Source organism: Triturus cristatus, chromosome 4_1 (assembly GCF_964204655.1).
Source record: "Triturus cristatus chromosome 4_1, aTriCri1.1, whole genome shotgun sequence".
Classification (NCBI taxonomy): Eukaryota; Metazoa; Chordata; class Amphibia; order Caudata; family Salamandridae; genus Triturus; species Triturus cristatus.
Genome location: NC_140585.1, coordinates 790,575,590 through 790,602,614, shown reverse-complemented (window position 1 = coordinate 790,602,614; position 27,025 = coordinate 790,575,590). Strand labels below are relative to the sequence as shown.

The 27,025-nt window shown below is 42.5% G+C and overlaps 1 protein-coding gene across 1 annotated transcript in view; it reads right to left on the bottom strand.

The window, feature by feature from the left end:
- The window catches only part of HAL (histidine ammonia-lyase), a 269,994-nt gene that overhangs the window by 40,367 nt on the left and 202,602 nt on the right, over positions 1–27,025 (bottom strand). Inside the window, exons 12-15 of the mRNA XM_085653369.1 lie at positions 22,839–22,986; positions 13,309–13,404; positions 13,167–13,225; positions 11,801–11,881 (exon numbers count right to left, since the gene is read on the bottom strand). Coding sequence (XP_085509495.1) covers positions 11,801–11,881; positions 13,167–13,225; positions 13,309–13,404; positions 22,839–22,986 — 384 coding nt within the window. The remainder of the gene's footprint in view (positions 1–11,800; positions 11,882–13,166; positions 13,226–13,308; positions 13,405–22,838; positions 22,987–27,025) is intronic.

Here is a 27,025-nt window from a genome sequence, read left to right as displayed (position 1 = left end):
GTCCCTTTTTACACAGATTGCTCCATTCACAGTAACCTTTTCTCCACTCATGCAAAACATCCATGTAAAATTGAGGTAATGGCCTTGCAGAATTCCATTCAGACAACACCCATCACTCTTACTTTTTGCAGGTCAAACCTAGCCAGGAGGATGGTGATACGTCACTGTCAACACAGGTGAAATAGAACCACCAGAAAAGGAGAAGCAACCAAAGACTTAATCATCCCACTGGGAGTTGCATTAAGGCAAACAATCTGGGTAATGAATGTTGAAGATGTGAGATTTCTTAAGTGTTTGCTGGGAGTATTTATGGGCAGTATTGGAGATCATGGGGTTTGGGCCTTATTTTATAACCGCATTAAAAGCCCTATATTATCGCTCTACGGCTAGGATTCTTCTTAATGGTGCTCTAACTAGGAGTTTTTTTAACCTTAGAGGGACGAGATAGGGTTGCCCCATCTCCCCTTTATTGTTCGCCCAGATGCTTCGTCAGGATGAACAGGTCATAGCTTTCCGTACAGGAGCATTTGAAAAGAAAATTGCCCTATATGCGGACAACCTCATAATTCATACAGCAGAACCGGCTGTTACAATTCCAAGGGTAGAACTATTAGCGGAAGAATACGGAGCTTTTTCAGGCTATTCAGTGAATAAGGAGAAAACCGAGATTATGTGTTGGAATATCCCAGATTGGAGGGGAAGTATCCAGAGAGAGATCAGGTATCTTGGAATAAGTTGTATTAATTCATTACAGGAAATCCCCCAGCTTAATCTAGAGAGGGTAGCAAAGGATATTGAGAAATCACTAACTAGATTGAAGAACCTCCCATTGACATTATATGGAAGAGTAAATCTAATTAAAATGGTGTTACTTCCTAAATTGACATTTCTTTTTAATTGTGTACCCCTTACTTTCACAAGAGGTCGGATTGATAAAATACAGGGCAAATTGGGTATTTTTGTTTGGGCGGCTAGGGGAGCACGTATGTCCTGGAAGAAATTGCGGCGTAAGCTGGCAGAAGGCGGGCTGGCACTTCCAGACCTAAGACTATACTGTATGGCATTTCAGTTTAAGAACAGTAGAGCACTTTTAGGTACACCGGGGCCCATGGTGTGGGGCGGGTTGTTAGAGGAGATGGTTAAGGAGTGGGGTGTGAAAGGGTTTCTATATAAATTCAGGGCAAAAACATTCTCCAAAAAAGTCAGACTGAAGATGCTAAGGGCAGCACTCATCTTGTGGGTTGGAATAAGGAACATATTGGGAATGGGATACTATTAGTGGGGGGCACAAATATGGAACTCACCAGGCACGCCTGAATGTTTGCAAGACCAATTAAGTATCCCACTTAGGAGGGCGGGAATAGATCTATGGGGGGGGATCTTATGATGATGAAAGAGGTGATGTCATAAAAAGTCTTGGTGGAGAAGATAGAGGGGGTCCCTCTCAAGGTTTAAATATCTGCTGTTACTATCCTGGGGGGGGAGGCAAACAGGGAAGAGACCGGAGGATCTTGGGAGTTTGAAAAGAAGCTACAGAACAAGGCCCCGAAAAGAAGTAAGTAAGCGACTGGTATTTGACTCTGGTGTCTTTTGAGAAGAAGAAAGTTAAAGCACCGTATGAGATCTGGGATGGTGTTATTCAGATGACGGAGCCACATAGATTGTGGCAACTCTCCTTTAAGCTGTTGTATAAAGTGGTCAAGCCAGCAAATTTAAAAAGGAATCACTTTTTCACAGCTAATAGGCTAAATTGGACACCATGTAAATTGGCAAAATTGGTTTGTTGAGAGCAGATGACAGACATATGCTTTTCGAATGCCCCTTGCTACTGGACTATTGGTCTACAGTGGAAAAGGCAATACATGAAATTCTCTGCACCAATATAAAAATAAATCTAACGTTGATTATGCTAGGAGTGGAGGATAAATCGATCTTGCCCTTATCGATAAATAAGCAGGCCCTACTCTTTTACCTGATTCTTCTCGCCAGGAGGGAAATTTGCAAAAAGTGGATAGATGCCATACCACCCCAAGGGCTCGACTGGTTTCAGGCAGTTAAAATCACTTGTAAAAAGGACATAGGATTAGAGACTAGTACACATTCTAAGATCTGGGGGGATTTTTCGAATTGGAATGGCACAATAAGAACTTAATCTTATCAGTCCTATGATTACACCTGCGTGGAACTAGCAACCAGGTTACTGGACGGGCTGGTGCGCAGGACTATTGAGATATCGCAAATAGCCTCGGGAGGTACAGGGTGCATGGCAGGCTGCAATTTGCATACAATGGTGTTATGAGGACAAAAAAAAAAGGAAGTAAAAAAAAAAGTAGGAACAAAGCTCATCTTCCACATAGTGGAGCCCAGAAGTTTGACGGTAGTTATCTTACTAATATGGAGAAGTGTTGATGAGTGTATATCTAAGGTAGTCGTCTCTTTTATGTTTAAGTTTCAGGAGTAGTATGTTTCACATCAGAACACAGAGTGGTTACACAGAGAAAGAGATGTGGTTTTTCCATTCACTATTACAGTTAGATTCAGATTTGTAATGGCAGGTTATTAAATATGGCTTTATTGCTTTTATATATCCACTTCACCCTGCAAACATCAGTGCCCAGCAAAAGTGACCAGCCAGTGTTTTGCTGTCTAGTGTCTGTTTCTCTCCCTTATTCCTTTCCCCTTTTCGAACAATAGGCGTTATATTCGAATTTTATTTAGTCATCGTGGAGGGCATGAGATATGGAAAAGTGCCTACCTTCTGCTGGATCCAGAGTACGTTTGTGCTTCTGGAATTTGGGGACTCGGCCTGTGAATGCTTAATTTCAGAGATTCGTATTTTTACTATGGGGACTGCAATTAAGGGATTGTCTAGGTGATGCTGCAGATGTCGAAATAGATTCTAGTTCTATTCGATGACCTTAGCAGGTTGGTCAGCGGTATGTTCCACATCACATTTTTGGGCTCCTGTTAAAAAAGTAAACAATCGCATGCAAAATGGATTTAAAGGGATGTAGTAAGATGTTGAAGTCAGAATTGTATATGTGAAGGAGTTCCCAGGCTAGGGATAAGAAATAATATTTTGCTCAGATTTAATATTAGCAAAAGGAGGCCACTCACATTTCTAGAATTCCAAGAGTAACTGGAGGTTCAAATTGTCCTAGGAATATATTAATCAGGTATTTAGGGGGTTTCATATGCTTATTGGTGGATGGTGATGTTTTACCCAGTGTTTTAATGTTGAATATGGTAGGACTAAGCCGTAATATTTTGCTCCTGTGAAAAATATGCAGCAGGTTCACTGTGTACCTTTTTTGTAGAACGCTTTTGTTGCTTATATATTGGGGAATTGCGTAATAAAGACTTGTTCAACCTAGAGATTTGCAACCTGAGCAAAATGAAACGAACATTTTTCACCCTATTTTTTTGCGGAGTTTATGAAGAATTGTTTAAATATATATCTGTCTACTTTTCAAATATTTAACAAAGGACTAAATTTGAGTTACTAATCAGTTTGTCCACGTCTGTTAAGCTCCTTTTTGGTTTCAAAAAGAGGTGACAGAGTGCACACCGGTTGTATCAATTCTTGGGTTGGTAATTTGTTTGTTTGTATTTTGTAGGCGTGCTTGCCCGGATTCGTGGACTGCCCAGTACACGTATGCACAGTAATCTTTGAAAGTAAGTGGGGCGACGTTACACCCCACATCGGACGCACAGCCATCATTCATGCATAAAGATGCAACGTTTGTTCCAATTTCAACCAGAAACGTTTTCATTTTCATTTCTTCATTATTTATTAGTTTGATAATCATCTTTTGAAACCAGTCACTCAATGGACACATATGTTTCCACAATCCTGAATGCTGAAGACATGCCGGTACTGGCTTTGCTCCGCAGCATGGCGTGTTGCATATATATTCCTCATTAACTTGTTTTCAATACCCAATGCATTGTGGAAACATATGTGTCCATTGAGTGACTGGTTTCAAAAGATGATTATCAAACTAATAAATAATGAAGAAATGAAAATGAAAACGTTTCTGGTTGAAATTGGAACAAACGTTGCATCTTTATGCATGAATGATGGCTGTGCGTCCGATGTGGGGTGTAACGTCGCCCCACTTACTTTCAAAGCTGCTTTTTGGAACAAGGTTTATTTGTTTAAAAAACGTGTTTATGCAGGAAGAATGAGTTACACGCAAGAGAGCTAATATGCTTAGTTTTTAGAATGGTTAGAGAATGGAAGGCCTCAGTTGTTGCCCTTTCGATAGAACTTTAAGTAATATATAGTGTAATACAATCTGATCAATTTCATATAACTTAGTAGGGTTTCCACAAAAGTCTATTTTCACCAGTCCCTGTCATGAAAAATACAATGTAGTTCAAAATGCATTTGATCTGGTGTCCAATATGATCCGATCCCTTGTTGTTTGGGAAGAAGATAAGGGTATATGTTGATTTAGAACCCAGGAAAGATGCTGAGTTTAGAGCACCAAAATTGATGTCTTCTGAGCAATACAGGATATCTCCCAGTAGTGGATTTCAGAATCCATGCTCCTAAAATTAGCAGTCTCTGCATACGCTAACAGTGATGCTAAATATTTTGGAGACTTGAGAGAAAGGCCGTACAAAGAAACAGGTCTACAGTACCAAGTCTCAAACTGGAGTGTCAAAAACAGAAACTTCTCCTTCCCAGTCTCTTTAACCTCGTTATCCAGATATCTTTAACCCTTTTCTCCCATGTTTGCACTAGGGTACTTATTGTTTCTAGGTTGAACAATTGTTGACACACCTGAGAAGCTGGATTCTAACTACAATGCTCCAGCCACTTTGTTGCCTCCCTTTCGACATCCGTGTGAAGTTTAAGTGTCTCTAAATCATACATTGAGCCCACGGCACTAACAGATGTCTATTTAGTAGGTGCATGGTTCCCGCTAAAATACAAACATCTCAACAAGTGAATTGCTGCATGCTCCATCCCAAAACACATTCTGACTCTTGCAGCAGGTCAAACTTTCAGAGCAGGTAGTCCATATCTCAGGATCCCTAACCAGCCAAACATCAGGACAGCAACTGACCCCTGATGTGCAGGAAACCACTTAAGACACGTTGAAAGAAAATGTGGAGATTATAAACCCCTATATTGTCCACTCACCAGCCATAGGACACCCCTCAATGCACACTACTCCTTCCACTCCCATCAATCCCTCTAGGTACATGGCCACTTTCCCTGGAAAGGAAGCTAAAGTCCTATTGGCCAGACCAAGTAACTATCTCTGATATTCTTTGACACAACTCATGCTCAATGTGGAGTTCAAAGATCAGTCATCTCACAACTTCTCTTCATGGGTAGTCAAACAACTTAAAGACCTCACATAACATCCCATAATTGTACAGAAAATAACTAAAGAAATGAAAATGTTTAAATGTTTTTTAAATGCTTATACATTCATAATCACTTAAGAACATCTGCAAAATGTATTTGACATTTTCTAAATTACACAGAGTTAAATAAATGCTAGTTGTTTGCCATGCAAATAAAAGTATCAAAATCAAATTGGTTCACTGTGGATTTATTTAAACATACATCCTTTGCCAATAAGGGGATGCATAATTCATACACAAACCGTATTCACAAAAGTAGTTCAGGAATATTCAAATAACAGTAATGAAAAAATGCAAATAAGTAATTCAAACAAAAGAGTTGAAGGGTACCCAAAAAAATTGAAGAAAAACTTGAACAAGTGAAACATGCATATACATAAAATGACACAAGTGCCTGGGCTATAAGAGGCATTTGACATTGGGGAAGGGGAGGTCATTAGAGTCTATGTTCTGTGTTGACAGTGTCTACCTCAGGGTTACTAAGAAGTCATTAAGAAAATCGTTTTTGATCGAGCACGGGGTAATTAGCAAGGTTCAAGGAAGTAGGTAGAAGAATTCAATTAGTAACCTACGGAAAGCCGAAAATAGGCAGTCTTCAATCACAAAATCTTGACCAAAAGGATACAGATCCTAACATTCAGGATCCGTAATGGTTCCAAACTAAGAATAATCAAGGGGCACAGAACACTCTTACTGATACACTTGAAGGGCATGGATGGTTTGTGATTAACAAATAAAATTAATTCTAATGAAATAAATCAAAGTGATTCAAAGAGTAGCGACAGAGCATTTGTGTACATTCAATCGAGGAGTCGATTATGCTACCTATCATTCATGGACCCTTCAGTTCATTGATTTGAATTGCTTATTTGAATTTTTCTCCAGAAAATGTATGCTTTACGTACTTACGTGCTTACTATGGTTGCTTTTTGCAATTACATTTACTTGAATATTCCTGAATTACTTGCTTAAATAAGGTTTCTTGTGACTGCATCATGCATCCCTTGGTTCAGAAATTAGATATGTTTAGATAAGCCTGTGAACCACTGTCTTTTTGATACTTTTATTGCTTCTGGTTCCTACCTAGCAGAACTGGCACAGCATTGTTTTTTTTCTTATGGTCTGTAAATAAAAGTAGCTGTGGAAATCAGTGCCTTATGATTATTACTGCTTTTTACACTGTCTACAAGACTCATGTAGTTTGTTACAGCACAGTTGTATGAGAAATCACTTATACATACATGCCAACATTTTCAAGCAGGTAAGTTGGAGATTTAAAGAAAATAGTCAGGAGATATGCATGTTGACAATCGTCATTTCATTTTTGACAGTTTAATAACATAGCACTAACAAAAAAAGAGTTTGATACTCTATTTTTGTTCGCACTATGTAGAACTGTCAAAAATAAAATATCGAGGTCTGTCACATGCTCTAATCTTCCCCTCAAGAATTAAGACAAAGTGTTAACCTTTGATGTGAGAAGTAATTCTTAGAGGGGGAAATTGCAGCTTGTGTGACATGCATCAACATTTTATTTTTTCTGGTTTTACAAAACTCCATATCAGGTATCTGCATGCAGGATTCGGGAGGTGAAAGACTAGCCTTGAAATCGGTAGTCTCCTGCCTGAATCGGGAGGGTTGGCATGTATGCTTAGATCAGCTTGTCGTCTGACCTCGGAACTAAAGAGAGTGTCTGGAATTTCCACTCAAAAAGCAAAGCAGCAAAATTTACCACCTTTTTTAAGTAGAGCTTTTGAGACCTTTTATATATACTTTAGTGGGGTAAAAACAATGCCCACTGATTTTTGTTGTTTATTTCAGGGTCCTTAAAAAAGCCTCGTTTGCTAGTGATCAATCCTTCCTCTCTGTCCCTCCTTTTCATCAGTTGTTCACTCCCATAAAGCAGCGACCCAGTATTTGTACCCTTCCACTAGTCCTATTGTAGCATCTGTTTAAGGACTACTTTTCCCTTGCTCCAAGAGCATTTGACTTGATATTTTCAGTCTCCAGGTCAGTTTCTGTAAACAGGGCTGTAAATCATGTTCTTCTCATTACGTTTGCTGTGCATTCAAAGACCGAGATCAAATGTTAGAGGCTGTTTTCCAAGGGCGCCTATTTCTCCCCCGGCCCAATAAAGTTTAAAAACTGCCTGGTGCCTTTGGAGTGGTAAATTGTGTTATTACATTCATTTTTCGACTTATTTGAACTTCCGTTCGTGATTTGGTGGCTGATATTTGAATGCAGCGTCTAACTATGAAGGCTACGGACTGCACTCTGTATTTGTGTTTTTTTCTTTTCATTGTAGTTCGTCATATTACAGATTTCAGAGATGTTTGGGGATAGGGTGTACTTGGCTTCACCCCATTATTTTGGAGAACACGAGTGCTGGGCTTTCAGCTCTTTGTGCCTATGATGTAGGCTGTAAACATGAATGTATTGCTGTTGCCGTACTGCAAGTAGGAGTGTTCTGTGTGTCGGATTGTGGGCATTGGGTATCTTCTCATGTTAATGCCAGCAGCTGGTGAAAGCAGCTCTGCTTGACTTATCGATTGTCTTTGGACAAGACTTCAACTTCAAATGCATGCCACGACAACCAATTAATGCTGCAATTCAGCTGATCTGTGGTCCGAAAAGGCCAGATGTCTAAATAATTGGTGGACGGGTGGTCGCCATACATTTTGTAACCGTAATACTATGTCCTAAGCGTTCGAATGCCTTTACAGCCCTCCCTGCCTCTGTCCTGGTACGATTGGATACGATTGGACCTTCTGCCAGTTGCCTCGGATAGCTTTGTTTTTTCATTTTAGGTGTGGCGTTAGACAATTCATTTTAGTACAATCAAAAGGTACTGGCGTTCTCCATAAGCTTTTTTGTTGTTTTTTTTACTTTATTTTCAGTTTATACATCATAAACAATAACACACAAATCAGTGTATGCAAGCAGATCGACAACCTTATTAGCGGCACTTAGGACTACAGGCGGCGTCAGGGAGGGAACGGACTCATGGGGAAAGGAAACAATAACATACAATCAAAGCACCGTGAGGAAGGAACCAGGAATGGCACTGATGCAGGCGATGAACATCACTGGGATCGACCCTCTCGCTCCCCGTCCGACCCAGACCCAACGGGCATGTAACCATTTGATTTTACTACAATTATTTATCTATGAGAGACAAGCCTCGCTTAACCCATTGGTCTATTGTAGTATAATTCACATTTTTCTAATGCCCATTCCAGCATACAAAATGGGGTTAGTGGGTAGGCTCAATCTACCCGTTGCCTAACTTTACTGTGAGTGTTGTATCTCCCAATTTTTCTCTTTGGGGGTTTTGACTGATAATGGGGAGTAAAGCACCCCAGTGCGCAGTTCACCTATCATGCTGGAAACAATACATTTGTGGACACATTAATCAACTCTCCATTACTTAAAGGAAACATGAATTTGATTCTACTGAAGAAATAATGGTGTTGAAGAGTTCCCCTCTCCTACCTAGACCCCATCATCCAAAGTCAGAAGTACATATGCAGCCGTTTTTTTTCAAATGTCTGGCTTTATCATTTGTGCAGTGTGATGTTCCTGTTGTCTCGAAGGTACTTCAGATGTTACTCAGCAAAATCGTTAAATAGCACGTTAAATCTAGATGTTTCTGCTAGATAATAACTGATCAAGGGAAGTCGTATAGCATTGATACTAGTCACTGTTGCAGCTCGCATCGATTCAGTGCACGTTCTTTGATTGTATTATGTAGCTTTGTTTATCGAAGGTTTTCATGGTATTTCTGATTTCAGGAACTCCTTCAATATAGTTTAAAACTGAAACACAATTCTTAATGTTTCATATTTTGCCCTTCTATTTATAAGTAAAGACAGTAGTGCACATTTACTTTTCTGTGAGCCTGTGGGTTTTTACCAGGCTTGTCTTAGAGCCTGCTTTAGCTGTTTCTCCAAACTCATGTTTTAAAAGAAAAAAAGAAATCCTAATAAAAATGCATGCATCATACACTCAGACCTTGGGTCAGCTCTCTTCAATCATTGGTCTGTTCAAAATGAGAATGTGTCTGCCCACTACAGCCTTCTGCACAAGCCAATAGATCAGTTGGTGTCTGCCACTGGTTTTCTTCACTATGAGCGAGAGCATTTTTCTCTTCCAAATGTCCACTTCCACTTAGAAAGTAGCCTGCTTCAATGTCAGAGCTGATAATATTCTTTCAATTTTTTCTAGAGGTCATTTATTATTATGAATATTATTTCAATTTTTGAAGTATTTTTTAAAAACAAATGTACACAATTGTTATATATCAGCATTTTAATTTTATTACGGTTATATCTTTAATGTCTGCATAAAGATGACAAGTCTGTACTGGCTTTAATTGGGGAAATCAATGGAAACTTTGTGATGACAAATATTTATTATTTTTCGTTACTGTTGAAAAGAGTTAACAACTGAGCTATGAAGTGCATGCTTATCCCTGACTAGAGGTTGAAGGGACAGCTATATTATAAAAATTGCATTATGTACAGTCTGGGTATTACTAAAATCTATATTGTGGAAGCACCATTTTATCTTAAACCTTTTTGTTGCAGTCTATATTATACTGTGTTTAATGCAAGTTTTAAATAATAACTTACATTCACACAGGCTCTGACCTCATAGCACAAAAAAATACACAAGGCACTATTCTCCACTGCACCAACCAAGGTTTAATTCTGTTTCCTGTACTAATTATATAGGTCAGTAATCCCTGATGGCCCAGCACAGCACCCAGGATAATATGCTGCACGGTTATGCAAGGTTAAACACTTATAAGGTCCCAAAGGCGAGACCTTTTGGCTATGCCATTGCTTGTTTTCTTCTGCTTGCAAAGCCAAAGTGTAGGAGAAAGGAAAAAGCTTAAAACCTCATTGTAAGTGGCCATGCAGTTTAATCACCTTATGTGTCATTACATTAACATAATAACATTTCCTAGGCCTCCGACAGTGATCTTGAAAGCAACTTCCCCAGCAGATGTCTCTATATGAGGCATCTGCCTGCATGGTCCACCTGGAGCTCTAGCAGGCAGATTCTACACATGCAGGCTCCCCCTGCTGGAGAAGTTGGTTTCAAGCATTGGCAGGGGGCCGATAGTGTAATTAACTTGCTGCAAAAAGAATTAAGGTAATAACATTGCCCAGCACGAGGCAGTGCTGGGCTGTACTGTAAAACACACACACTCTTCACATTTCACACTGAAAGGAATACAATGCATTACACCTGCATGCTGCCTTTTTATAAATCTATGGCAGGCGAGTGTGAATTCGCCTGAGGTTTTGCATCTGCTTACCATGTTTTAAAAAGAAATGCGCCCACCCACTTAAACTAAGGGGAAAATAATAGAACATGTATTTCATCGTTCATAACTTTATTGGAACAAATGCTTATGCTTCAGGTACCATGGACAAATTTTAATGTAAAGAGCACAAGAGGTAATATACCCAGATGGAATGTTATATAAAAGCTTCGTTCAGAGGGTTATATCACGTGATGAACATTGACTCCTCTCATCACTATGGGTTTGATGCACATGTGTTCGGGGCCTAGGTGGCAGCAATATGTCAACTTAATGTCAGTGGTTTATCTAAATGTTCTTAGAAGCTCTGCTAACAGACTGATCAGGCAAGACTCCTTCAGCCCCAGCATTAGCCAGATTTTCCATACACTGCAACCCAAACTGTCCAGGACCTGGGTAACCAGCCACTAATTTTCATAAGCACTGCAGGCTTTAACAAATGCATCCCACTGACTCACCAACTTATAGAATTAAAGGTGGGGGAATAGTGAATTACGGGGATTTTTTCACCAAGGGGTTCTGGGTGACATCAAATGGACAACCAGAGTGAAGCTCGAGTTGGCTGTGAGGTCACTCAGAACCCCAAGGTGAGGAACATCCCGTAATTCACTCTTACCCATCTGTAATTTTATGTTATGGTATGGCCCCCAAATCTTCTGCCCCAGTTTTTAACAGCTACACAGTGGCAGAGAAATGGGGGGGGCCATACAGAACATGGCATCTGTATTCCTGTTCAAAAGGTTTAAAAAAAAAAAAAAGAAAGAGAAGACTTACCTGCCATTCCTGATCTACCCCCAACACCTTTCATGCCTTAATTCCTCTCAGGGAAGCCGGTCAGCCTGTGCTGAAGACTTTTATGACACCACAACGGTGGTTAACTAGTTTTGTTACCAACTGTTACTATGTCATAGCAGTGGGTTATGAGATTCAGAAACTGAAATAAACAATAGAAGCTCTCTTGGAGAGCCATACACAAGAAAACTATCCACCACTGAGCATTTCAGTGCATTTGTTATTATTGTTTTGAGCGTACCCAATTAATTTATTATTCAATTTTAAAAGTATTGATGGAACATGCCAAAAGGATACAGGATTGTCTGTAGCACTGTTGATTTCTGTTGTAATGATATTCTTTACAAAGTTTATTGTGTCGTTAACCACACCATGAACCTGGAAAATAGCAAAAGTAATCAGTGAGTAGGTTCCACTACATGAACTAATTTGTCCCCTAGAGATTATAAAGCAGTAGTACATGGAAGCAGGTATCTCAATGATCAGAAGGGATTGTACATCTACACAGTGATGATAATTATGCTAGTAAAACAAGACATTTGCTTTTTGTAACCGGTCAATGAGGTGTATTGTAGAAGGTACACATGTAAACAATGATTTGGAATCAAGCACTCTAAAACACATGTATGTTAGGGCTTCTACCTCTGTCGATAGGGCACAGTGTTTCATGTACTGGGTTTTCATTTAACAACCTAGTCTTTGCTGGGAATTGCAGTTTTGGCTTTCTTCTATTGAAACAAGTGATTAATGCACGGGATAATATGATTTGTAGCAGAAAAACCTGAACTGGAAACCCAGCACCTAATTTAGCTCTCCGATACGAAAAAGCTATGGCCTTCGCTCTCTTGGCAAAGGCCCACATGCCATAGAGATCCAAGTCAACAGCGGATCTACCACACTGGCTCCTTCACTGTAGACAGAAAGGAATACAGAGACTTTTTTTGGCACCGCACAGCATTTCAGTTTGTTTTTCAACACCACACTCCCCAAGAGGGAGGTTGTTTTTGTAAAACATCATCAACAGCACTGATGAGCACATTTTCTCTTTGAGATTCAGGCCACACCATGCATGGTCCTTCTAGGCAGGGAGACAGAGTTAGGATAACCCAAGCCTAAGAAGGATGGGATGATCCTCACTCCGGCCTGGGAGTCCCGTGATCCTCACTCCGGCCTGGGAGTCCTGTGATAGATCGGGCAATAATGCTTTGTAATCTACCCAAAATGAGCTTGACTGTGGTCACCCTCATTCTACTACATCTGTATATGTCTATATTAAAAACTGAAGACGCTTTGTTGTGGAGGCCAAAATGTTTCTGCGATTATAACCCTTAACGTTAGCTTCCCAAACTTGGGTAATGTTCTATTCCATTTTCTTAAACATTAACCTAATTCCTACTTTTGTGACCTCACAGTTTTATGTATTTCTTCTGTTCAAATTAAACAAGTGGGATACGGTGCGAGGAATGTTCACATCCTTTAGTAAGCTGGACTGTTTTTCTCTCAATAATGTTGCATGGTGAGGTAAAGGTAAAATAGATCCCTATATGAGCGACATAAATAAATAGCATTGTAAATGGGCATTACGATTTATTTACTGGATAAATAAATGTATGAACATTGAAGTAAGGCAGAGACATTTGTGGAAAGTGAAGTTTATCTGTACCTGAGGGCAGCAACGTAACGTGTATGCATCTTGGACGCGATCACAGAATCGGTGGCTGTCTGCAAAGGCAAGATCCAATGGCATTTGTATTGACATAAATTTATCATCAACCTATACAAATACTCCATAAAGTGAGAATTACCTGCAATCTCAGATGGGTGGTGGTCAGAATCTAAAAGAGATCTGAATCGAGAGGCAACTTCAATCTGTCCAGGATGAGGACGTAGCGCTTGAATATCTATTAAGAGTAAAAGTGCAAGTGGTCACCACACACTTAAAGTATAAAACATGAATTGATGTAACTGGTCACCTTCTAAAGACCTCTAAACTGTGCACATCAAGCAGCAATAACTAATTAAACTCGAACCGCCATCATAATATGACGGTATGCTCACATAATTTACCCGTAGCCAAGGTGGAATAAATAACAGAGGACGATTTTACTTCAACAAATCCTCTTGGCAGTAACAGCTACACGTTTCACTCATGCCACAGATAAGTCTTTTGAAAATGAGATAGTCTCTCAAAATAACACATTTCCAAAGTAATTGTTCATTTAACATACTTATGTTTATCCATTATGTATTGATGTATTGTAAAATGCAGCTTGTTGCACGTCAAGTCATGGAAAAATAGACTAAGTAGTGCATACTTGATAAAGCGAATTTCAGATTGCCCTGTTAACATGAACTATTTTGCAACTGAAACAATAATGCTGTGAACTACTGTGTTTTCCTGACCTGCACCTGTGCTAAATAGACTTTGACTCGTTGTTTAAATATAACTGCTTCATGTTATTTATTGTGTATCTATATTTCTCATTGAAACCCCGCCCCCCCCCGCAGCAAAATGTGCACTGATGCATGTGTTCACATGCTGCTCTCAAAACACTCTGGAGGAAGTCTCAAGACACTTTTCAAGGCCTTTCCTGTCTGCCCACTGTAGGCTATTCATTACAAGACTCTCCATTCTGTATGTAACCAATTTGTTCTGGCATGTCCGATGACATCAGGTCAAGAGTGGATTCATTAATTGGAACTTGGTGGGACAGTGGTAGGATGGTATTATTATATGATGTTTATAATGTTTGTTAGACCTGGCATCCTTGGCATGGTTTCCCCTGACTTTTTGCCTCTAACTCCGGTATTTTTGACTGTGTGCTGGGAGTAGTTGTTGCTGGTTTAGTTACTCTGGGCACTTGCTCAGTGCCAAAGAGCATGTGCTCCCTGTGTAAACTGTGACTCTGGTTGGTTATCCATGATGGGCACATTTGATTTACTGGTAAGTTCCTAGTAAAAAGCAGTGTGTGTGCCCAGGGCCTGTACATCAAATGCTATTAGTGTTCCTGCAACACGGATTGGGCCACCCACACCATGAGCCTTTAAAGTGTCTCTCAGACCTGCCACTGCAGTGTCCTAGTGCACCCACTTGTCACTCCCTAACCTTCCCTTTGTTTACATGTACATCACCCATAAGGTAGGCCCAAGGCAACCCCATAGGCATGGCACAGTGTAGATTAAAGGTAGGACCTGTACTGGTGTGTTTTATATGCCCTGATAGTGAAACACTGTGTATTTCGTCTTTCACTACTGCAAGCACTAGCTCTCCCATAGGCTATCATTGGAGCTGCCTTGTAACATTTGGTAAGTGTCACTTTTAATTTGGAACAGCTATAGATTTGAAGTTTAGGCTCTCTGAACTCAGAATTCAATGACAACATTTAGTAAAGGTGGTTTCTAAATTGTGTGTTTGAAAAGGCCACTGGCTTGGCAGTTCGGGCTGGACTATTCCCATAAGGAACAGGGTCAGGACTGATTTGCAAATTACTGGGTTCAAACTGGGGTGATGTAGTGAGCAAAATAATGATGGGTTAAACCCAGTTCCTTGTGACGGGGGTGAATGTTTGCATTGTCCAGCATTCCATCCATCAATTGTTTCTTTTGCATTTGTCGCCCTAAGTGGGAAAGGAATGATCAGACATGGGCCCCATGCTCACTGCCCCACTGGATTCAAGCGAGCCTGGCAGATGAGGGGTGATGCTCCAAAACAGGCCCCAGGATGCTTGCTTCCGGTCCAGGGAGGACCTGGCTTGGCGGTTCGGGCTCGACTGTTCCCATAAGTATAGGGTCAAGACTGATTTACATATGGCTGGGTCCAAACTGAGGTGGTGTGGTAAGCAAAAGAATGATGGATTAAACCCAGATCCTTGTGACTTGGGGTTAATGTTTCTATTGTTCAGCATTCCGTCCATCAATTGTTTCTTTTGCATGTGTTTCCCTAATTGGGAAGGGTTTGCCCAGACTTGGGTCCCTTGCTCATGGCACCACTGGATTCAAGCTAGCCTGGTTGATGAGGGATGATGCCCCGAAACCAGTCCCCTGATGCTTGTTTCCGGTCCGGGGGGGACCTGGTTGGGCAGTTCGGGCTGGACTGTTTCCATAAGGAACAGGGTCAGAACGGATTTGCATATGGCTGGGTCCAAACTGGGGTGGCGTGTTGAGCAAAAGAATGATGTATTAAACCCAGATCCTTGTGACTGGGGGTGAATGCTTACATTGTTCAGCATTCCGTCCATCAATTGTTTCGTTTGTTACTTTTACAAAGTGGGCATTTTCTAGTTTAACCATCCTGTGTGTCTCTGCCTGCCGTGACCAGATGGTGTGGACTCAATGTCTGGTTTTAGACTGACAGGGGCTATTTGTGCATTCACTCCAGACACTCACACAAAGGGAGCAGAGGTGTGCCTTGCATATGCGGATGGGCTGACCTGGGCTAGAGTGGTGGGAGGAGTTGTCACTGACACCTGAGTGGGCTGTGGCTGCTCTGCACAATGTAGTTTCTGCTTTTGTGTGGTGAAACTGGATTAGAGAGGACAGAACTGTTTTTACTGAGCAAGAGAGACTTTCTGAACAAAGAGGGTAGAAGTATTAAACCTAAAACCCCAGAACTTTAGATTACTTCTGTAATCAAGAGGAACTTCTGGCAAGGAGAAGAGCTGAAGAACTGTGAGGAGAAGACTGCCCCTTTGCTGTGTGAGCTTTGTTGGGTTGGCCTGCAGTTGCTCCTTTGTACAAGGAGAGGACAAAGACTGGACTTTGCTTAGAAACCTGCTTGAGGGGAATCTCTAAAGGCTAGTGTGTGCTGGCCTCCTGTTCCAAAATCTCAGGGACACAAAGACTTCACCTACAGCATTCTTGAACTCCACTGCTGTGTGTTCCATCCTGCCTGGGGGTGTTTATTCCAGTTCTGGGCCCCTGGAGGTTTTTCCTGCTGCAGAAAGCTGTGAAGAACTGAATTAACATACAACATCGATGCTTCGCTCTTCTTGCAGCTGAATGTTCCCTTATGCAGCACTGCTGTACAGGAGAAATCCCAGCACACAGCCCCGTGCGGCTGAAGAAATCGATGCCGCGCCTGTCAAACAGCCTGAGAAACCACCACACACCGAGTGCAACGCAGGCCCTGCTGTGTGGCTAAAAGAATCAATGCATCCCCGGTCGGTGGCTATGGAAATCACCACAGCGCCTTTAGCGACAACATTTTCTCACACATTGCACCTGTGCGGCAAGTTTTTCGATGCAACACCCGCAGAACTGAATCTCCTTGTAAATCGATGCATCACTTCCCCTACAGTCCGGATTCAACACATCACTTCTCCTGGGTGCAGCTGAACTGTTGCATCGCCTTCCGAAGGACTCAGGAACAGACGCATCGCTGTGTTTTTTTACGCTTCCCTTCTCTGCGGCTGTTTTGCCTTGTGGATTTTGATGCATTTAAGGTGCTTTGTGTAAAAATCACACATCATTAGATTTCTATGAACAGAATTGCTTGAAACCTTTTAAAAGTAATATTTTGAAATGTGTATGTTGGATTTTTTTAAATTTTGGTCTTGTTTAGTTTAGATACAGATACTTTATTTTTCTAAAATGGTTTGGTGTCCGTTAGAAGTGTTTTCACTGTGTTACTGTGTGCATTTTGTACAAATATTTTACACATTGCCTCTGAGATGAGGTCTGCTCATGCCAAGCTACCCAGGGGGTGAGCAGGGGTTATCTAGATGTGTAACTCCCTTATCCTGAATAGAAGGAAGGGTCCCTACATAGACAGGGTGCAAACCACTGCCAACTAGAGACCCCCATTTCTACAAATGCTGAACTGCGATTTGCTATTGCCAGGATCCATATGTTCACACTATATGACACTGCGATTTCCAATGCTTTCTTTGGTAAAATTTGCTATAAAAAAAAAAGCCCTGAATTTGGAGCTCAATGTGACAATTCTTTGAGCCTCTACTGATTTGCTACACCATTTTTCAGGATTTTGCCAATTTCTGCATCTTTTTAAATGCTAAGAACATTCATGGCAATTTATTTCTAAGACTTAGGACTGATGTATTGAGCCTTACTATAGTTTTGCCTTCTGGATAGCACTTTAATATTTTAATAAACCTTTATGGTTTTAATAATTTACTGATCTTAGGCCTTTTTGATTTAGTCATTTTTTAGGTCTCGCCTAGCATTGCTGCGCACATGTGCAGCTCGCTCGGCTAGATTTATTGCAGATGAGTACTTTGAGAAAAGGGCTTGAAGCCCCACCCCTTATTCCCATTGGCTTGTGTCAACGTTTATGTTAAATGGTGGGCTGCCATTGGAAATAAGGTTTCCAGGGTGCCTCCTTTTCGCTTTTTTGGCCGGCCGATACGGACTGGCTCGCCTGCATTACGGCTGTCGCGACAAAGTTTCTTATCAGAAGCTTCGTCACGCTGCCTTGCACGCGCCAGTCCGGCTCTCTGATTGGGCGCTGTGAGAACGCTCTTCATATGATAACGGGCTTGTTTTAGTAGGATTTCAGCATCTTTGGGCGTCCTTCGAAGGTGTGCATGGATTGCGTAGCTGCTTTTTCTTATGTTTTTCTCAACATCTTAACATTTATATAGCGCAAACTCGACCTGAAGCTTTCGGAGCGCTTCACATGAGCACCATATTCCAGCACTGTCATCACCAGTCGCCCTCATACACCCATCAGGCTGCAACAGACATACACGGAGAAGCCCATTAGGGGTTATAGCCACAGCACAGACACCGGGGCGCCGTGGCGGGTGTCTGCACACGCCACAAACTGAATTCGACCCAAGTGTGCACACTGGCACGGGCACACTCCAGCACCTACAGCGAATGTACGGACACGCCCAAGGCACCTGGGACACCAGGAGGCACAGTCTGACTTAAGCAGAATACCACCGGTCAATCCGTTCAGCCCATCCTTTCGGCTCCGGTTCCTTACACGTAAACTCTACCTAGCCTCCAGTGCCACCCTTGCCTGTTGAGCTACAGTAGGAATCGACTTATATACACCATGGCATGGGAACGCAGTCAGAATGCGCGCATGGTCTTTTATAAAGTGTTCTGCACATAAAATAGCAGATACGGAATCGTGCGGATATCGGTGTGGACTGAAATATACCGACACACACCTCGGCATATAGCGCCTTGACTCGGCATCAAGCGCTCACTTAAGCAGCGCCATGATGGTGGTAACTACCAAGGCATAGTCTTCACACTGCCCGGACCGGACAAAACCTCCCCACTTCCCTGGTACTCTGGACATCCTAACTGTGTCCAGTCACATCCCGTGTCATTGCCCTGTCTATCCATGAACTACCCTCGTCCGGAATGGCCTGCTGCCTTAAACGTTGCCTGGCGTTTCCGTGTCCCAGCACTGCTCCCTTCCCCCAGCGGTGATTTCCTTCTGCCTCTGCAGTCTGCCTTTCCCTCCACCCAGCCCAACAGGTCGTTCAGTTTCCATCTACTTGGAAATATCTGTGCCGTCCTGGCACACTAACTGTTCACGCCGCCCCAGCAAAGTTTACACAATGCCCTAAATCTGCATGGCCCCTTCCCAGTCCACTGTCCCAGCACAGTTCCCCCAGTCCCACCACCAGCCAGTGCCCCTCCCCCTTTAGTGTCCTTATCCCCTGGCTGGGCCCAGTCCGATCAGTTCCTCCGAGTCCCTGCACCCTTGTCACCACTCTCTGGGGATCCTCAGCCCCTCCCCGCCTACTGGATGCAAAAAGAAAGCAGCAGCTCCCCATGCTGTGGGGGGCGCTCCAAAAGGAAGAAAACAACAGGGAGAGCCAGGACAGTGAGCAGGAACTCTCCATGGAGACGGTACATGTGAGTAGCACTTCTGGGGGCATATTATGCCTATAGACGTGATGTTAACATTAATAATGTTATTAATGCTAGCATTCGTACTATCATAATGAAAACATTATGGTTATATCATATTACTGACAGAATTATTTTCCTTGTTGATAATAATATCGGGTCAAGTTCGCGCTATATAAAACACAGTAAAAAAATAAAAAATAATATTATTGTTGCATAGTATACTGTAATAATAATTCATACAGACATTCAATGACTACAGTGACCACACAAATTACCCACTCGGAACGGCCTACACTGACAGCCACTTCAGGGTGCCTGGTCTTAGCCCTGCGGAGTCCTGTCCAGAGCCCTTATGGGCAGCCCCCCTCCACTCACCAGGCTAAAAATAACAACACGGCCTCAGGTCAGTTCATCGCGAGGAGTCAGAATTCACCAAATGACCGATAACCCACAGACACACTGAAAACGCTAATAAAACAAGCCTTTTCAATATTCCATATATATCCAGGTAACGGAATGCCGGCCTTCCCACCCACACATCAGGCGTGTTCCATGGACCCCAGCAGTTCGGTTAAGATCTCAGTGTACAAGTTTATTCTGTGCGAGTGCGAGGGAGGGGTTGTATCTGGGTCGATTATTGTTTTTGTGCAACTAACGTACAGGGGCTGCCCTCAGTGCTCAGAGTACTTTTTAAATGTAAGAGGAGAATATCATCCTTTCCCACAAGTCTAATGATGATGGCTGCTTGGGGTTAGAGACCATTCACTGAATGGCCCCTCTTTAATAAAAAAACAACAAAAAAAACACTACTGCTGCATTTTTGGCTTTATTTACAAACAGAAACATTCTTGCTTTATTATTATTAATATTGCAGGTTGGAAACAAGGCCAATAGGTTTGCATCACGAATGAGGAGATTTCTTTTTTGGTTAAAATGTCTATTGTTTCACTCTCAGAAAAGGGCGATAAAGTCCCCCCGACTGCACACCCCGCCGCGTCAAACTGATTGTTACATCTTCCAAAAGTTGACATATCTACAGGACAATCTCTTATCGAGAACCCGCGTGAGGTATATATGACTACTAACCCACAACAGAACTACGGCACTTTATAATGTACATTTAAACGTTCAATAGCGACTCTCAGCTCAACATTTGAAAAAATGTAGAAATACCATAGACGTGCAAAGTAATGTTTTCAAGTTGTTACCGGACGCCACCGGATATAGCGCTTCGAAGCAAACTTTCAATAACGCTATAAACGAAAAGCCGAATCTTCGGGAATACCACCTACTCAGGACTGAAATAAACGCAGCTCCTCGTGGGCCTGTGCTCCCTTTCACCTGTAAACGCTATATCGGGCTGACCGAACTGTGGGTATTAAATTACTCATGTTTGACCGCTCAATGTTTGCTCTGAGCTGGCTAGTGTAATCTGGTGCCTCCCCCTTGCAGTGTCAGCACGTTAGCGTGCCCTACCTCTTTCACTGCACTGTTTCTTTACAATGTGACCTGCACCAGACTGTGTCCATACTGCAGTGACCGCGCAAGGGAGCTAGCCTTTAATGCAGTGACGTCACACCGGGTGCTAGTAACCCACATTGGGAACTAGTCTTACTCCGGCAATATTCTACCGGGAGCTTGCTTTTACTGCAACACGAGCACACTGCTAGCTGCGCTCACTCAAGGCCCATCACACTGGGAGCTAGCCCCTGCTACAGTCACTGCGCACAGGATGTTGTCCCTTACTGCAGGGACATCACAGCTAGAGCTGCACTTACACTAGTCCATCACACTTAGAGCCCCTGCTGTAGTCTCCGGACAGTGACAGCGGTCTTAACTTTAGTGATGCTATTACTGCAGTAACAGCGCACAGGATGCGAGAGGTGTGGCTCACTGGTTAGAGGCGGCAGATCCGTAAGCAGAGAATGGGCCAGGGACCAGGGTTCAATTCCCGACGCGGCAGGGTCGTGGACCAGGGTCAAAACGGACTCGATAATTCTCGCCTCGGTACCTACTCTAACCAGGAACACACTCTGCAACTCTGGGCATTAGCTTGCCTCATCTCCACAACAGCCCCCCACATTCGCCGGGGATGCCTGGTTTCACCTTGGAGATACCCTGGAGGGACCATCTCACAGGGATAGCCAGGACGGGTTCCCCAGCGGTCTACAGCGCCAGGACGCCTCAGGGCAGCAGTGCGCTTTACAAGACACATACATTTACATTTACATTTTACTGCAGCACACTGGGCGCGCCTACCGTTGCATCAGTGCCACACTGCGAGCGGCCTTCACTGCACTGTAATTACCCTTTGCTGCCCACACTGCAGTGAACTGATGCCCTCTCTCGCCAGTGACACCGCACTTGAGAGTTTTGGTCACTGCGGAGACAGACAAGACTGTGTTCTACTCTACTCCCACCCCAGCAATACCAGGAGCATCCCCCCTGTGACACCTCTGCAGCAGGGATAGCCTCCAGCGAGCCCTCCCCTCACTGCAGCGGCCCCTGTGATCTCCCTCGGGCACATCACACCCCCGCCCCCTCAGCAGCTGTCCGTCCCACTGCCTCTGCAGTTCTTGAGCACCCCCCCAGTGTACATCTGAGGCTTCATCAGATCGTCACCTTGGCTCATCTGCACCTCTCCTCTGGGTGCCACGTGCCCCTTCTTTACCTCTTTCCCAGAGTAGATCTCCCCCCCTCAGATCCATCTCCCTAGTAGATCTCACTCCTGCAGATTTCCTCGCAGGACACATCACCCATGGACATCTCTGTCGCAAGACACATCCCACCCTCTTCGTCTCGTCCACATTCATACCGTGCAGACCTCTTGCCTGTTGATGTGTTTATTCGCAGGCAGGGATGCATGCACAGACATGCTATGTGCAGGGACACAGAGGTGACCGTTGAGTGGGCTAAGTGTGTTGTTTTACAATTATTATTATTATCAGGGATACATATCCCGCAGTATGCCGCTTATTGCAATTCATTGACACTCCTGCGAAAAATCCGTATAATTGTGTTGATCTTCACAGTGATGATGCCATACCTGGGCTGGTTTAACATCATATGTATAGGATGCATTAATACATTCCCTGTCAAACTGTCTAGAGAGCCCAAAAAAAAACGTGGCCCCACTCCTGTGCATCCTCTTCCACAGTGCCTGCACTGAAAACCCCATCCAGTCTAAACAAGCATTTGCAATACAAGAGGTCTCGCATTTGCGAGAGTTTGAGCTATCGGCATTTTATTTATGTTTTAAAAACCAACACGTAAATAAAAGGCATTGCCATTTACAATGCCAATAGCTCAAACTCTCACAACTGCGAGACCTATTGCATTGCAAATGCTTGTTATTGTCTGTTTTTGAGATGCTGTTTTGACTCTTATCTTTAGGGACACATGGCATTATTTACTCACGAGAACAACACTGCCCTCAACTCTGCAAATGGGGGCTACATTTCCATTATGCAGATTATTCGAGAAATAACGCCCACATACTCACCAGAGTCAAAGGCTCGGGTGGTGCCCTTCAGCACTTCCAAGGTGAGAGCAGCTATGATGTCAGCCTGCTGCGCAATGGCCTTGGCTCTCTCTACTGCCTCACAGCCTAGAGAGGTGATCATCTGGGTCCCATTGATCAAAGCCAAGCCCTATAAGAAATAAAAGAAAGAAGTGCTAATCTGTTACTAGACATGTAGAATGTTTTCTTGCTCTGCTCAAGAGAAAGACTTCATTAGACAGTTTGAAAATATGCATATTAACTTTGAAAATATACATCTTTACTATGTCCACATCAAAGCTGGAAGCTAACTTAGAACGTATTTAGGGTTTGGAGGAGCAGGAGGAAATGCCATAAACAAGCAGTACCACTGGGTGTCTATCAGCAGAGCTTTAGGTGACAGTAACTCCTTGTTAGGAGGCCTGTCCCATTGGGTCACAGTGACAGTCATCCCGCCCTATTGACGGTGGGACGGCCATCACCCATTTTCCCCAGACTGTCTGCCTTGTGAGGCATGGCAGAAATGTGGAGGAAAAACAGTAAATAGGGAAAAAGCTTATTTCATGTCAGGCCATTTACGTTTTGATTTGTTCCCTGGCTTCTTGCGCATTCAAGATCTCAGAGCTCTCTGAAGAGCTTAACAGCTGACACATGACCACCAATGTACAGACTCCAAAACTCCATATCCTGACTTGTATTCATCAGCATGTTCTGTCTCTTCCTACTTCCCACTCTTCACATTCATTCTCCGATATTGTCACCGGCAGTCAATTTAGGAGGAAAGTGTATTCTAAGTTTCATTCGTGAAACATAAAAATTTGCGCTTTTCTGTAAATGCGTACAGTGTGTGGTGTGGTAGTGTTTGAAGAGAAAAAAATACTTTTTATCTTAAATATGCAGGGTAGAAGGTTGACATGGCATGTCGTATTGTAATTTTAAAAACATGTGTAGTGCTTTGAACAACATAGTAACACACAATATAAATAAGGAGAAATGCTTCTTGCTATTTGTAAAGTTTTTTTTTTTACGTTTTAGGCTATAGGAATGTGTGAGAGGGATAAAAAACATTAACGACTATAAATTATACAATAAATATACATTTAAGACAAATCGCCTAGCAGAGGATGTATTTATATATATCACAACCAGTAATATGAAAATGTAGAATGCAGGGCATATCACAGCAGAAATTTCACATTTAACATGCAAACTAATGCTCAATCTAAAAATATAGAAACCTAAAAATGTTAACTATTTTAATCAAGTACACTTAAAAAAAAAAATGAAATGCATTGAGATGGATTGAGGAGCAGGGAAACACCCAGCAACACCCCCTCTTAGTGTAGTCTACTGTATCTTAAAATAAAAATCATAAAGTGGGGAAGGGAAATGCCCCCGTTAGCACCCTTTTTAGGTCTCGCCTGACCCAGCGCATGCGCTGGTCTGGCGAGATTTTTTGTGAGGGCTCAAAAAAGTGCTACCACTGTAGCCTAGAGCTACAGTGCATGTGCGCGGGCGCCTCACTTTTGCAGCCGCAGGGCCGCTTTGATGTTCTCCGTGAGCCAGTTTTTTTTCTCTCCAGTTTATTACTTCTATGTAGTAATGGTGGCACCCGTGCGCCGCCACTACTACAGACCAGTAATAAACCGAAACAAGCTTTGGCATAGCCAATAGGTCTTGCTTTTGGGACCTTATAAGTATTTAGTTATGCAACTGTTGCATGGCTAAACACTTATAAGGTCCCAAAAGCGAGACCTATTGGCGATGCCAATGCTTGTTTAATCTTTTTAATGGAAATCAAGCAGATTGGCTGCATACAAGGGGGGCATGAGTGGGTGAAACCACATCCTATTAGTAATTTAAAAAAATGGTGTGTTACATGTTTCGAAGAACATGTTTATTTTCTACATTTTAAGGTTATTAACTTATTATGTTTGGTCATTTATGTCTAGTGCACTAACACCGCAACCAGTGAATGTAGCACCCCCGAGGAAGACTTGTGCTTAAAAGGATGAGTTTTAAGATATAGGTTCAATACATTTCCTTGGGTTTTTTAACAGAGGTGGCGGGACACAGCCGTTAATGACACCCTAAACTAAGACGAGCCTGAAATGTATTGAAAGTTTATGGAATTCAAAAGAACAGGACTGTTGAGTGAACATCTCAGAGACTGTTGCTATTAATACAGTCTACAGGGGTATTATTGGCAAATATAATATTATAAAAAATTACCAACTAGACAATTAAAAGAAAAGCTTTAAGAGTTTCTTATGCTATAATGCAATCACGATCGAAACAGTGCACCAACTAGAAGCACTTAGAATATTTTTAGAATGTAGGTCATTTTATGGGATTTGAGAGGGGAAGCAAAGACTCATTAGAAAAAGCCTTCCAGCAAAAGATGAATATGAAGAAGAGCATTTTGGTAAAGCAGCGCATTTGAACATCTGTATTAGAAGAAACAAGTAAGTAAGGAAAGTAAGGGAGGGGGTCTGGCCTGTTCTGTAACCTGATAATTATCACTCGAAAGAGGAGCAAAATCCGCTTAATTATTTTTTGAGACATTCATCTGAGGTTTCAGAACAATTCAGCCCAACACAGTATTAGCAGCAGGGTGAAGGAACAATAGAACTATCGAAGACAGCACATCTCTTAAGGGCTTATTGCAAAACCATTAACAACACCTTAGGTCACATAAAAAGCAAGTCTCTTGTGGTAATACATGGTTGGTGATGCAGGAAATAAACTATCGATAAGAAAATAGGGACATGGATAATACATGTAATAGGAACTGAGGGGAAAAAGTAATAAGCTTCTCTAGTTGTAAACATATTCCTTAAACATAGTGCAGTGGAAGAAATATGCTATATTTATCCTGAGGAAGTCCACGACCAGTAGTCAAAAAGGAAAATAATAATTACCCTGTAAGCATACGTTTATAGTGTGTTGTGCTGTAGATTCACATGCTCTGCATACTCCTGCCATTTAGTGATGGGCTAGGATGTTTGAAAGTTATTTTTCTTCTAAGAAAGTCTTTTGAATCACAAGGTACTATTCTCTTAGCTGACAATATGCATGGACATTGACCTCATATTAAATTGTTTTTCGCACAGTGGGTGACAGCAATGTGGAGTGGTGAACAAGCACAGTATGGTGCAGATGTGTATTGCAAAGGTGAAGTTAGTTAATAAAGAGCTAGATCTGTGATCAGTCACAAGCTTCAGGGAAGGATGATAGGGGCAGGTGCATCTACAGCACCTCACGCTATGCACCAATGCTTAGAGGTAAGCCTGGGCAGTGAACTCCACACTGTTTGTGGAGTTTTTCGCACTCCATGCTCTGCGGTGCTTGCGGAGTTCCGAGATTCCTCGCCCGCGCTCACCAGCAGTAGGTTGGCGGGCACAAGCGATAAAAATCCAATGCTAGACCATTTCCCAGGGAGATTTCTCAATGTGGGTGGTCGTGGATGGTCACTACCGTTTGTGTCGAGAAACCTTCCGTTCGGCGTTGAGGAAGCTGCAGCTCGATTAGAACTCCTACTCGAGCGGCAGAAAGAAGCAGTGTCCTCTTGCACTGTGAGAGATGCCGTTTGCTCTGATTTTACAGTTCGGGACAAACACCTGGCACTAAAAGTCAGTTCAAACGGCGCGACGTAACCCAGTTCACAGCTCACAAAACTACTTGTAGTTCGATGGAGTTTTTGTCACTTTGTGGAGTTCCCCTTAGCGGAACTCAGCGAACTCCACCCAGGCTTACTTAGCGAGTACTCCACTACAAGCAATGCCTGGTGTGTGGATGATGGAGAGAATCTGAAATAGTGTCCTAAGGACTGTTTAGCCAAGCACTGCCTGTTTTCTGGCTAAGACAGCCACATAATGTTTAGTAAAGTGTGTGGGGTTGACCAAATGGCTGCATTGAATAGGTCAGCTTTGAGAAAGTCATTCTTTTTGCCCTGATCACCCCATTGTTTTGATTGATAGAGACTCTGACTGCACCCTGGCCCTCCTAAACAGACCCAGTGCTCGGATTAAAAAAGTTTATGGTAATTAGGTGCAATTACAGTTGCCACTGACCACCTACCTGTAAGTCCATAGTATATAGTAGGGTATGTAGGTTTAGAGGGCCCGTAGCTTTGAGGCACTTAAGTATGCACTGCTGTGTTTTTAAAAGTCAGCCATGCTTTGCAAGCT